This window comes from Eptesicus fuscus, chromosome 3 (assembly GCF_027574615.1).
Source record: "Eptesicus fuscus isolate TK198812 chromosome 3, DD_ASM_mEF_20220401, whole genome shotgun sequence".
Taxonomy (NCBI): Eukaryota; Metazoa; Chordata; class Mammalia; order Chiroptera; family Vespertilionidae; genus Eptesicus; species Eptesicus fuscus.
The window spans coordinates 54,398,896-54,412,695 of record NC_072475.1 but is presented as its reverse complement, the minus strand read 5'-3'; the positions used below and the strand labels follow the sequence as shown (position 1 = coordinate 54,412,695).

The window sequence follows — 13,800 nt, the reverse complement described above, 5'->3', positions numbered from 1 at the left end:
TATCCACTCATCTACTGGTGGGCACTTGGGCTGTTTCCAGATATTGGCTATCCTATATAATAAAAGCCTAATATGCAAATTGACCAAACGGCAGAACAACTGGTAGCTATGACATGCACTGACCAGCAGGGGGCAGACACTCAATGTAGGAGCTCCCCCCAGCCTGCAGGCCCCGGGCCAGCCAAGGTGGGTGCCAGCAGGGGCTTCCTGATTGCCCCACCTGCTGGTCATCCATAGATCAACCCTGATCGCTGGCCAGGCCTAGGGACCTTACCCATGCACGAATTTCATGCACCTAGCCTCCAATTGTAAATAATGCTGCAATAACATAGGGGTGGATATATTCTTTTGAATTGATGTTTTGGGCTTCTTAGGATATATTCACAGAAGTGTGATCACTGGGTCAAACGCAGTTCTAGTTTACATTTTTTAGGAAACTCCATAACTGTTTTCCACAGTGACTGCACCCCATTAACAATGCCCAAGGGTTCCTTTTCTCCAATTCTCACCAGCACTTGTTTGCTGATTTTTTATTTTTTTATTTTTTTAATGATAGCCATTCTAGCAGATGTGAGGTGGTATCTCATGTGGTTTTAATTTACATCTTTCTGATGATTAGTGATGTTGAGAATCTTTTTGTTTGTCTATTAGCCATCTGTATTTCCTCTTTGGAGAAGTGTCTATTCAGGTCCTTTGTCAATTTTTTATTTGGATTGTTTGTCTTCCTGATGTTGAGTAGCATGAGTTTTTTATATACTTTGGAAATTAACTCCTTATCAGATGCATCATTGGCGAATATGTTATCCTATACAATGGGTTCCCTTTTCATTTTGTTGATGGTTTCTTTTGCTGTGCAAAAACATTTTAGTTTAATGTAGTCCCATTTATTTTTTTTTCCCCCTTTGTTTTCATTGCCCTAGGACTGTAGTCCAAAAACTACGGGTCACGAGCCACATGCGGCTCTTTGGCCCCTTGAATGTGGCTCTTCCACAAAATACCACGGCCTGGGCAATCTATTTTGAAGAAGTGGCGTTAGAAGAAGTTTAAGTTTAAAAAATTTATCTCTCAAAAGAAATTTCAATCTTTGTACTGTTGATATTTGGCTCTGTTGACTACTGAGTTTGCCGACCACTGCCCGAGGAGATAAATTGGCAAAAATATTGATACCAGAGATGTCTGAGATTTTGCTGCCTATGTTTTCTTCTAGGATTTTTATGGTTTTGTGACTTACATGTAAGTCTTTTATGCATTTTGAGTGTATTCACGTGTATGGTGTAAGTTTGTGGTCTACTTTCATTTCTTTTGCATGTGCCAAGACTGATGAACCTTTAACTAGATTCATCAAGAAAAACAGAGGACCCAAATAGATAAAATCAGAAATGAAAGAGAAGAACTGACATCACAGAAATATAAAGGATTATTAGAAAACACTATGAACAACTATATGCCAAAAAATTGTAGAACCTATGTTAATGGACAAATTCCTAGAAACATGCAATCTTCCAAAACTGAATCAGGAAGAATCAGAATACCTGAATAGCTCTGCTGTTGCCACTTCCCTACTCAAAAACCACCACGGCTTCCTATGGTCTCTAGAATGAAGGCTAACCTCCCACTCATGGCAGGAAAGGTCCTCCACCACGTGGCCCCAAGGCACACTGCGGCCTTAGCTCCTGCTGGTGGTCCCCTCCCCCATTCCTCTGTTCCAGCTGAATGGAGTGACCCCTTACCCCCGCCCAAGTCTCGCTCTGCATCTTAATATATTTTATTGATTTTTTTACAGAGAGGAAGAGAGAGGGATAGAGAGTTAGAAACATCGATGAGAGAGAAACATCAATCAGCTGCCTCTTGCACACCCCCTACTGGGAATGTGCCCGCAACCAAGGTATATGCCCTTGACCGGAATCGAACCTGGGACCCTTGAGTCCGCAGGCCGACGCTCTATCCACTGAGCCAAACCGGTTTCGGCTCTCTCTGCATCTTTACTAACCTGTTTTAGCTCAGTTTCTCTGAAAGCCAAACCTGAATAATTTATGTAGGAACATAGTCCAATGAGCAGAGGTGAGGAAAGGGGCAGTGGAACAGGGAAGAAGGGAGACCCCATACCAAGATGCCTTATCACGTTGGCCCGTTATGGCTGCCTGGTGGCTTGATCCTGTGGGACCTTCTGAAAAGCCGTATGAAAAGTCTGAGAACCGCCAGCTCCCCTCCCCACGGTTTATGGGTCGCTCTATGGGTGACTAACTCTCCCCTCCCCACAGTTTATGGGTCGCTCTATGGGTGACTAACTCCCAGGCCAGTGTTGCTGGATCAGCTCCCAGAAGCACCCTGGGGCAGAGAGCAAATGGCATGTGGCAGGACAGCCCCGGTTGCTCCTGGGGAAGTGGCCTCTGCACAGTGGCTAGAGTAGGAACGGGGGCCAAGGGGACTTGAGGTGAGGCACAAAAGGTATCCCACCGTGGACTTCCTGAACACGTTTCTTCCCTTCAGCTTTTCCAGCCGCAGGCTTCCCCTCCTGCCCAGGGACAGAGGAGCCTAGGGGAGACACAGCCCTGGGCTCTGATTGGGTGAGCCCCACTCATATTGCCAGAGCCTGAGCTCTCCCTTCCTTGCTAGGAAGAGTTTTTTTCAGGTGAGATTCAATGAGACGTGGCCTCTCTGCTTGGGATGCATCATCCTATGGGCCTCCTAGAGAGCCTCAACATGCGGATTTGTGGGCTCCTTGTTCTCTCTTGACTTAATGCTCATTCTCCTTCCAATGCTCAGATATCACATCTCCTCTTCCTCCTGTCACTGCTCCGTTATCCATCTACCCCAGGCTGGGTCCCAGTTTATCCCCCAGTTCTGAGATGTTCCAGTCCCCACATAGCTTCCTCTGTAGTGGAGTGTGCATGTGTGTGCACACCCGGCCCATCCTTCTCCCTCCCTGTGTCCTCCAAATACCTTCCCTGTGAAAGGCAATTCCCTGGCAGCAGCGTACCACCTGGGGAAACAGAGGGCTCCCTGCAATGCAAGTTAAATCCAGTGAAAAACACACATCCCCAAGACTGTCTACGGTGAAAAGGACCACTGATGCCAATTGTTGAGACTGTGGAGCGTCTGGAACTCTCATACTTTGCTGGTGTGGTTTAAGCTGGCACAATCAGTTTGGAAAACTGTTTGATGCTGTATGTTAAAGAGAACATGTGTCCACCCACAGACCCAGCAATTCTACTCCTGGATATATATGCTCAAGATGTGTACAAGAATGTTCATAGCAGCTTTATTTAGAATAGTGAAACACTGGAAACAATCCAAATGTCCATCCGAAGGAAAATGCATAAATAAGTTGTGGCATATTTATTCAATGGAATCCTACACGACAACAACAAAAGAATGAAGTACTGCCCTAACCTATTTGGCTCAATGGATAGAGCATCGGCCTTCGGACTCCAGGGTCCAAGATTCAATTCTGGTCAAGGGCATGTACCTTGGTTGCGGGCACATATCCAGTAGGGAGTGTGCAGGAGGCAGCTGATCAATGTTTCTCTCTCATTGATTTTTCTAACTCTCTATCCCTCTCCCTTCCTCTCTGTAAAAAATCAATAAAATATATATTTTTTAAAAAGAATGAAGTACTGTTACACACAACAACACGGGTGAGTCTTGTAGACATACTGTTAAGAGAAAGAAGCCAGACACAAAAATGCCCCGGCCAGCGGGGTCTTCTAATGGGGGTACCGAGGCGGCACACCTAAGAGAATGAGAGACAGACAAGGGACGCAAAGAATGGAGGCAAGACAAAGGGTTTCTGATCAAGCCTCGAAATTTTATTTTTTACAGCGTTCCTTATATGTGGTTTCTAGAAGGGGAGATGTCTGGGAGAGATGGGGGCTGAAAGGGTCATGTGGACTTAGATAATTGACTAAGGTCGTAAAGGTTGCTGACTATAGATAAAGAATATGGCGGTTGAGGGGCAACTATGGAAAGAATGCTTTGTCCTCAGGCAAGAGGAGGTGGGCCTAGTTTCCGTGAGTTTCTGTTTCAGTAACTTACTGAAGTAAGGTCAGAGTTAATCCTTTGACCAACTCTTGGCTCCTGACATCTCCTCCCTCTCTGTTTAAGAAACGGGAGTGGGCATTAATCGACTGAGGAGACATTGACCTGGTTCCTCCCGTGGGCTTTGCATACCCACCGTGTGTGGCTCTTGACATCTTTTGGGGAGGAGAGGCAGAGCCATTATTTTTATCTATGTCAACCTCTATGCAAACCAGGTATACTCTCAGGGAAATCCAGAGGAGGTTGGAAAAATATCCCAACCTTCCCTTGCAATGCTTTGCTCTGCACCCGGTTCGATACCCATACCTCTGGCTCTGGCTAGAGCGTAGGTAAGCATCCCTCTGGTTAAGATGCTGTCCCCGTAGGGAAGGAGCGAGTCTGGGTCCGGAGGTGCTCGCGCTCTTGGTAATCCGAGTCCCACCTATCGGCCATTTCCAGGCGTTGATAATGAATCTGAATGGGTTTTGCTAAAGCTGAATCTATTTGCTGTTTTACGAGGTCGGTTATTTTTCTAAATGCCCAAGGGCCAAATGTAAGAATAAGGAGAAAACCAACAAGGGGACCAAGGATGGGGAGGAGTCCATTAAGTCCACTCCAGAGCGGGTTCTCAAATAGCTCTTTTCGTCTCTTGACGAGATCTTCTTGTAGCTTCTTGATCTTGTCTCGGACGATGCCAGACTTGTTGGCGTAGAAGCAGCATCGTTCCTGTAGAGCCAAACATATCCCTCCCTGTTCTGCCGTGAGCAAATCTAACCCTCTTCTATTTTGTAATATGACTTCTGCTAAAGAATCAGTTTGGTCCTGAAGATCACTAATGGTCCCTGAAAGAGCTTGGACATCATCAATTAATTGATTAGAGAGTTTTGTGTAGGAGTGTATTGCTACTCCTAGACCTGCTGTGCCGGAAGCTACGGCTCCAGAGATCCCTAGACCAACGAGTAAGGGGATGAATTGGACAGCCCGTTTACTACGCCCAGCAATGTAATCAAGACTGGGTAAGGGAACAGGCTCATCCCCTGGAATAATGGAGATGTCTGCGAGAATGTTAGCTTGTAAGCAAAGTCCAGTTCAATTTGTTGGCAGGGCTGTATAGGCTAGATTATTGCCACAAAGGAAAACTTGCCCGGGGGCAGGACATAGGGGCTCAGAGTAGTTAGTGATTTTGGAGCAGTTAGAAAAGGTTATAAATCCCACATCTAGATCATAACTGTCATTTTGGAATGTTCTTTGATAGCAGATAGAAAGGTTGAAACCTATGGGTTGAACCCTGAAGGGGACATTAAGACTACAATTGGTACCTTCAGTGATGGAGGAATTGGATGCCGGAATAGCTGTAGGCATGGGAGTTCCAATAGTCATGCATAGCCAGCAGTCTCCAGCAAGGTGAGGGTTGGAGGCATTTAAAGCTATGAGAGTGGCTTCTAGGATGTTACTTGTCTGGGTGTCAAGATTTACATCCCGAGACTTTGGGAGAGCCAATGGATGGTATTGGAGGGGAGGATACATGAGTTTAATAATTTCTTCGATTTGTTTTTGAACTATGGATTCTCTTACTCTGTCTGTTGGCCCACCACCATCAGATATATGAATAGCTGCTTGTGGCGGCCAACAAGTATCTTTTCCAACATCGCCAGAGCAGGAGGCTTGGGCATATTTAGTGTGACCTGTTGAGCTGGAGAAATCAAGCTTGCCCCGGCCAGCGGGGTCTTCTAACGGGGGTACCGAGGCGGCGCACCTAAGAGAATGAGAGACAGACAAGGGACGCAGAAGAATGGAGGCAAGACAAAGGGGTTTCTGATCAAGCCTCAAAATTTTATTTTTTACAGCGTTCTTTATATGTGATTTCTAGAAGGGTGGATGCCTAGGAGGGGTGGGGGCTGACCTAGATAATCGGCTAAAGTCGTAAAGGGTAGATAAAGGGTGTGGCGGTTGAAGGGTGGCTACAGAAAAAATGCTTTGTCCTCAGGCAAGAGGAAGTGGGCCTAGTTTCAATAACTTACTGAAGGTCAGAGTTAATCCTTTGACCAACTCTTGGCTCCTGACACAAGCTCACCTCCCATGGTTCCTAGTTTAGTTTTCTGGAGAATGGCTGTTAGATATATTTTACCAACTGTGTGGGTACACTGCTGGACACTGTTGTAGCAGGTCGAGTGGAGTTCTACGATGTGTTGGCAATTACTGGGACACTGCCCTGGTTTGCCCTCAATTGTAGGTATAACCTTGGGCTTCCCAACACATCTCCATCCTTGCTTGAATCCTCCCCCTATTTGGCTCTCATAGATTAAGAAAGCAGTTTTACTGCCACAATCAACTGTTCGTGTATAAGATGTGGGTGTTACTCCACTATTACCCTTCTTACAGTCACAGGGATTGCCAAACATTTTTAAGAGTAGTTTCTCATGGTTAACTGGAGGTCCAAAACCGCTGTAGGTCATTGGTATTAGGACCAGCAGTAGGACTTCAGTAATTGTTTTCATGACCTGTAGAGAGAAGATAAATTTGTCTCAGGGATAATTTCCCTGGATGTGAGATTATTTTTCTTTTGGGGGTTAATTGGCTTGACGAGGCGTTCAGGTAGCCATCGAGGTCCTTCCTCTTGTGTATCCTAGACACAGGCGGATCCTCATCCCCAAATGAGTACCGGATCGGGACCATGCCACTTAGAGGTTAGTGGATCTTTCCACATAACCTTAGCATATTGATTTTTTGTTTCTTGGTGCCAAAGACGGTCTGCAGCAGATTTTCCATTTCTACCTAGTTGTAGAAAATTGAGGGTAAATAATGCGTGATTAAGGATATTTCGGGGAGAGCCTTTTGTAGGATAAATGTTGTTTGTTTTGAGTTTAGTTATGGTATTTTTAAGGGTTTGGTGAGCCCGCTGTATTATTCCCTGCCCTTGAGGGTTATAGGGAATGCCAGTGACATGTTTGATTTGGAATTGATGGCAGAAGTTTTGGAATGCTTGGGAGGTATATCCAGGCCCGTTGTCTGTTTTAATTTTTTGAGGTTTACCTATAGTGGTGATACACTGAAGGACATGTGCTATGATATTTTTAGAAGCTTCGCCGCTATGGAGAGTGGCGAAGATGAATCCACTATAGGTATCAGTGGTTACATGGACATATTTGAGATCGCCAAACTCAGAGATATGGGTAACGTCCATTTGCCATATTTCATTGGGGAGTAGACCTCTTGGATTAACCCCTAGATGAGGGAGTGGCAGGAGGGTAACACATCCTGGGCAGTTTTTAACAATCTGTCTGGCTTGTTCTCTGGTAATTTTAAATAGAAGGCGGAGCGTATGGGCATTAAGGTGATGGAGAGCATGGCAGTGCTCGGCCTTAGCAACAGAATTTATGGTGAGGGAACATATTAGGCGGGTTTTTATCTGCGAGTGAATTACTTTGGGAGAGGGGGCCGGGGAGGTCGGTATGAGCTCTTAAATGCCCAATGTAGAAGGGAGTTTGTCTTTTCAGGATAAGGGATTGAAGTTGGTGAAAGAGAGGGACAGCATTAGTAGACGGTTTAATATAGGGGACTGTTTCAAGTAAAGGGACTGAAAGTGCTATGTAGGCACTGTCTGTATAGAGATTGAAAGGGGTATTATCTAGGATTTTAAAAATCTGTAAAATGGCAAAAAGTTCTACAAGCTGGGCAGATTGGAATGGGGATTTAGTGCTGTAGCACTGTGAGTCTATAACGTATGCTGCCATGCCGGAGGAGGACCCATCAGAGAAAACCAAGGAAGCTTCTTTTAAAGGGGTGATGGAGGTTACTTTAGGGAAGATGAATGGATGTAGTCGGGTAAATTGAAGGAGTTTATGAGAGGGGTAGTGATTATCAATATTACCCTGAAATGAAGAGAGGGATATAATCCAATCATCTTCATTTTGTGAGAGCCAGTTTATTTGTTCCTTGTTGTAGGGGAGAATGAGTTGGTTAGGATCTCTGCCGAAATATTGGCGACTTTTTTCTCTACCTAATTTTATGAGTTTAGTAACTAAGAAGGGATATGTAGTAAGAACTTTAGATGGGGAAGAGAGTAGGTGGATCCATAAGAGGGGGTTGTCTTGCCATAGGACTCCTGTAGGGGTATGGGGTGTCAGGCAGATGATGAGCATAAAGGGTTTACTATAGGATATGAATGTGATTTGTTGTTGTTGAATGGCTGTTTCTATGATGTGGAGTGTTTTTTCTGCCTCTGGAGAGAGTTGGTGAGGGGATAAAGGATTATCTCCTTGTAATGTATCGAAGAGGGGTTTTAGTTCTTCTGTTGTTAGTTTAAGATAAGGCCTGAGCCAGTTAATGTCACCTAGGAACTTTTGAAAGTCATTGAGGGTTTGTAAATGGGATGTTTTGAGTTGAATTTTTTGTGTGGTGATTTTGTTTGTGTTTAGTTCAAAGCCGAGATAATAGTAAGGGTCTTTTAGTTGAATTTTGTTTGGGGCAATTTGTAACCCGAGAGAGGAAAGTCGATGATTTAATTCCTGACTACATTTAAGTACCTCGAAGGGGGCAGCCCCTGCTAATAGGATGTCATCCATGTAATGAATGATATAGATAGAGGGCCATCGAGGCCTGAGAGGGTCTACGGCCTGTGCGACAAATTTCTGACACAGGGTGGGGCTATTTGCCATGTCCAGAGGGAGAACCTTCCATTGATAACGTTGCATAGGGCCTTTAAAATTAGTGACTGGGAGGCTGAATGCAAAACGTTCTCGGTCTTGGGGGTGAAGAGGGATAGTGAAGAAACAATCTTTTAAATCTATAATTATTTTAAAATGATTAATGGGAATGGCAATAGGAGAAGGGAGGCCAGGTTGAAGGGCTCCCATTGTGAACATGGTTTTATTAATTTCTCTAAGGTCTTGTAAGAGACGCCAAGATCCAGATTTCTTTTTAATTATGAATATTGGAGTATTCCATGGAGAGGTTGTAGGTTCTAGATGTCCAGCGGCCAATTGCTCCTGTACTAACTTTGAGGCGGCTGTAAGTTTCTCGTTAGTTAATGGCCATTGATCTACCCACACAGGGGAATCAGATTTCCATTTGATCTTATCTGCGTGGGGTACAGGAAAGTCAATGACCGTCATGGAAAATTTTGATTTCCTAGTCCTAATCAGTCATTTTTGGGTGTTATAGAAAGTGGTTGTTTGATGCCTTGATTATTTTTTCCTAGACCTTGTCCGGGTAAAAAGCCTTGGTTAAGCATTTGTTGGGTAATAATTTCATTGGGGCTACACATAATGAGCTTTAATTGAGATAGAATGTCTCGTCCCCATAGGTTAACAGGTAGTCCTGGGACAATATAAGGTTGGACTTGCCCTGAGTTTCCCTCAGTATCTTTCCAGGTTAGGATTTTTGCACTCTGTTTTGGGTTGGTAGATTGGCCAATGCCTTTAAGATGTGTTACAGAGGCTTCGCAGGGCCAACTGGGGGGCCAGTATCGGGTTGGTATTACTGTGGCGTCTGCCCCTGTATCTACTAAACCTTTAAAAAAATTTTCCGTCTAATTCAAGAGTGAGTAGTGGTCTTTTAGTAGTAATCTGTTGAACCCAATAGATATCAGAGGAACCGAAGGCAGAATCCAACCTAGGTTGTTGAATATTACTTTTATTGGTGGAGTTTAGGGGAAGTAAGATAAGCTGAGCTATTCTTTGTCCTTTGGAAATGGATATGGGCCCTGAGGGGGCTGAAGCTAGAATGGTGATCTGTCCTGTGTAATCATTGTCAATGACCTGGGGTAACCTGAAGGCCGGCCAAGGAGGAACTACCACGCCCTAAGATTAAACCAAATGTTTCTGGAGGCAAGGGTCCAAAAGCCTCAGTGGAAATAAGTTGAATGCCTTGATCTGGTATTAATATTGTATCGGAGGCGGAACAGAGGTCCAGTCCTGCGCTTCCTGGGGTGGCGCGGCAGAGGGAGCTGATGCCTGGGCGGGAAGGATCTGTTGCGGGACGAACCTGATGGCCCCTTGGTTCGGCACCGTATTCGGGGCCCGGGGCTGGCCCCTCGAGGAGTTTCCCTGCCGGGGTGGAAGGGCTTTACCCTCGATATCTGTTTTTGAGTGACATTCATTAGCCCAGTGGAGACCGCGTCGGCACCGAGGGCAAGTGGTCTTGGGGGGAGCCCGTGGTTGTTTGCCACTGGGGCAGTCCTTTATGAAGTGTCCTGGCTGTTTGCAATTAAAGCAGGTTTTTTGTTGTGTATTTGGCTGTTTTTGGGTATAATTTTCTAGAGCCACTCCTATAGCCAATCCAATGGCGTGGGAGGTACCTATTCCGGAGCAGAGTTTAATATAATCAGAGAGATTGCCACATCGATGAGGTCTTATCGTCTCTTTGCAGATAGGGTTAGCATTCTCATAAGCAAGATGCTTCACAAAGGCACTTTCCGTTTCACCTCCCCCAACTAATCTTTCAGCGGCGTCCGTGAGGCGGCTGATAAAATCACTGTAAGGGACGGGCTCGGGGGGGGGGGCGCAGTGTCGGTGGCACTCGGACCCGAGGAGGCGGCAGAGAGGAAGGGAGAGGGATAGAGAGCCAGAAACATGCGTGAGAGAGAAACATCGATCAGCTGTCTCCTGCACACCTCCTACTGGGGATGTGCCCGCAACCAAGCAGCTGTTAACTGTGCATACAGCTTCGCACAGTGTTACCTCTGCACAGCGGCCTCTTTCTGTGCTGATCATGGAGCGTGGGACCTGCTTCATCTAATCAGCCTGACCCACCCTCCACCTGTGGACTCAAGCTCTGCCCTCTCAGGACTTGGCCTTGGCCGGGAGGAGCCGGGAGGAGGACCCCTCAGCCCATGACATTCTGAGCATCGCGTCCATGGGGTCGGACCTGTTCAGGGAAGTGGCCATCGTCTTCTCCCGGGAAGAATGGGCGTGGCTGGCGCCTGCCCAGAGGGCTCTGTACAGGGACGTGATGTTGGAGACCTACAGCCACCTGCTCTCGCTGGGTCTCGCCGTTTCCAAGCCTGACGTGATCTCCTTCCTGGAGGACGGCGAGGAGCCCTGGAGGGCGGCGGGGGCGGCGGCGGGAGGCCTGTGCCCCGTCTTGGAGGCCCGGTCTGGAACGAAGGCGTCATCTCCGGAGCAGCCCGTTTGTGAAGCACAGACAGCCCGGGCGGAGAGAACGGAAAGCCTCAGGGGTTACGGTCTCGAGTGCTCGCATTTCAACGACGACTGGGAGTGCAGGAGCCGGAGTGACAGACAGCAGGGGAGTCCGGATGAACATCAGAGTCCAGTGACCCTCAGTCCTGAAGAAACGCCCCCTTTCGGCCCCCAAGCATCCCTCACTTTTTATGAGAAAGTCCATCCTGGGGCTGAGCCCTATGAATACGACGAATGCAGAGAAGCCTTCTGGCCAGAAGGCTTCCTTCTTCACCACCGAGGAATCCACCCCAGTGAGAAACCCTACAAGTGCAAGGAGTGCGGGAAGGCCTTTAAATACGGCTCGCGCCTCGTTCAGCATGAGAACATTCATTCTGGCAAGAAGCCCTACGAGTGCCAGGAATGTGGGAAGGCCTTCAACTCGGGTTCAAACTTCATACAGCACCAGAGAGTCCACACGGGCGAGAAACCGTACGAATGCCAGGACTGCGCCAAGGCCTTCAGCCGGAGCTCCCAGCTGATCGAGCACCAGCGCATCCACACCGGAGAGAAGCCCTATCAGTGCAAAGAGTGTGGGAAGGCCTTCAATCGGCTCTCACACCTCAGAGTCCACAGGAGAGTCCACACGGGGGAGAAGCCCTACGCCTGCGAGGAATGTGGGATGACCTTCAGCCACCGGTCTCAGTTGATCCAACATCAGACTCTTCATACCGGCAAGAAGCTCTACGAATGCAAGGACTGCGGGAAGCCATTTAATCAGGGCTCGACGCTCATCCGGCATCAGAGGATTCACACGGGGGAGAAGCCCTATGAATGTCAGGCCTGCGGGAAGGCGTTTCGGGTGAGCTCACAACTGAAGCAGCACCAGAGGACTCACACTGGGGACAAACCCTACCCGTGTCAGGCGTGTGGGAGGGCTTTCAGACGGCTCTCCCATCTCACCGTGCATCACAGAGTCCACACGGGGGAGAAGCCCTCCGCGTGCAAGGCCTGCGGGAAGGCCTTCAGCCACTGCTCCCAGCTGGTTCAGCATCAGGTCGCTCACACCGAGGAGAAGGCCTGTGACTGTGAGGAAGGTGGGAGGACTTTCGGTCGTGGTCCGGCCACTCTTCAGCGTCCGAGAAGGCAACGTAGAGAAACACAGGTGAATGTAATAAACGTAGAGAAGCCTTCCTTCAGCGCTTATCCCTTGTTGATCATCAGAGAATTTATGTTAGGAAGCAGTGGGGAGAGCCCATTGGCTTAGGCCCGTGGTCGGCAAACTCATTAGCCAACAGAGCCAAATATCAGCAGTACAACGACTGAAATTTCTTTTGAGAGCCAAATTTTTTAAACTTAAACTTCTAACGCCACTTCTTCCAAATAGACTCGCCCAGGCCGTGGTATTTTGTGGAAGAGCCACACTCAAGGGGCCAAAGAGCCGCATGTGGCTCACAAGCCGCAGTTTGCCGAACACGGGCTTAGCCTAATCACAGCTCCCTCCTGTCATCTTGCAGAAAGACGAAGAATTTAACAAGCCAGAATGCCTTCATTCAGAGCTGTCCTTCCTCCCGACTCGTACATTTCATACTGAAGAAAAATTTTTTCATGGGTATAAATTGTTTATGATTATCAATGAAGCAAGGAAATTTTGGAAAACATTTTGTCTCTAAAACATTCTTGATTCGGCTTTTCTACCTACCTAGGTAATAATTTTAACATTAGCCAAAGGTTTAAATTTTCTTGCAAATTGAAAAGAAGAAAAAAAAAGGAAACAGCCAAATTACTCTTGGGTTAAAAAGGAAATAAATCTTGCAGTTATAATAAATGGCAAAGAAAAAAATGACAGACGTTGGCCAGGTAGCTCAATTGGGTGGAGCATTGTCCTGATAAGACAAGGTTTCAGGTTCAATCCCTAGTCAGCGCACATACAAGAATCAACCTGCCTGGTTAGGCTCAGTGGATAGAGCGTCGGCCTGGGGACTGAAAGGTCCTGGGTTTGATTGCGGTCAAGGGCACATGCCCAGTTTGCGGGCTCAATCCTCAGTAGAAGGTGTGCAGGAAACAGCCGACCAATGATTCTCATCATTGATGTTTCTACCTCACCCTCTCTGAAATCATTAAAAAATTAAAAAACAAAGAAACAAAAAAAGAATCAACCAATAAATACATAAATGACTGTAAAAAAAAAAAAATCACTGTAAGGCTCATCAGCCCCTTGGCGAATTTTGGCTATCGAGGTAGTGGCAGAATCCTTAGTGGGGAGACGGCGCCAAGCCTTAAGACCAGCCACTTGGATTTGGGCTAGTAAACCAGGGGGAAATTTGGCCTGGACTTCATTGGTTTCATAGGGGGGTCTGCCAAGAAGTTTACCTCTGGTCCACGAGCGGGAGTTTTTACTTTCATTATTACGTTGGGCTGTTTCTCGGCAGTTTTCAACAAAGTCTGTACGCCAAAGGACATAATCACTTCCTGAAAGCGTGGCTCGAGCTAAGGATAGCCAGTCATTAGGTGTGAGCCATTTGTCACTTAAGCTTTCGAGAAGGGTGATGGTAAAGGGGGCCGTAGGGCCATAGTTACTGACCGCGGCTTTAAGATTTTAAGATGTTTAAGATTAAGGTGGCGGTATTTTTGTTCAGGTGTGTTACTCTGGCTAGGGTTGGGG

At 46.8% G+C, this 13,800-nt stretch overlaps 1 protein-coding gene across 1 annotated transcript; it reads left to right on the top strand.

The window, feature by feature from the left end:
- Window positions 1-10,670: 10,670 nt before the first annotated feature.
- Window positions 10,671-12,479, top strand: LOC103303906 (zinc finger protein 582). The gene has a single exon (XM_054711695.1). The coding sequence runs from the start codon at window positions 10,873-10,875 to the stop codon at window positions 12,400-12,402; it is 1,530 nt and encodes a 509-aa protein (XP_054567670.1). The 5' UTR covers window positions 10,671-10,872; the 3' UTR covers window positions 12,403-12,479.
- Window positions 12,480-13,800: the final 1,321 nt, after the last annotated feature.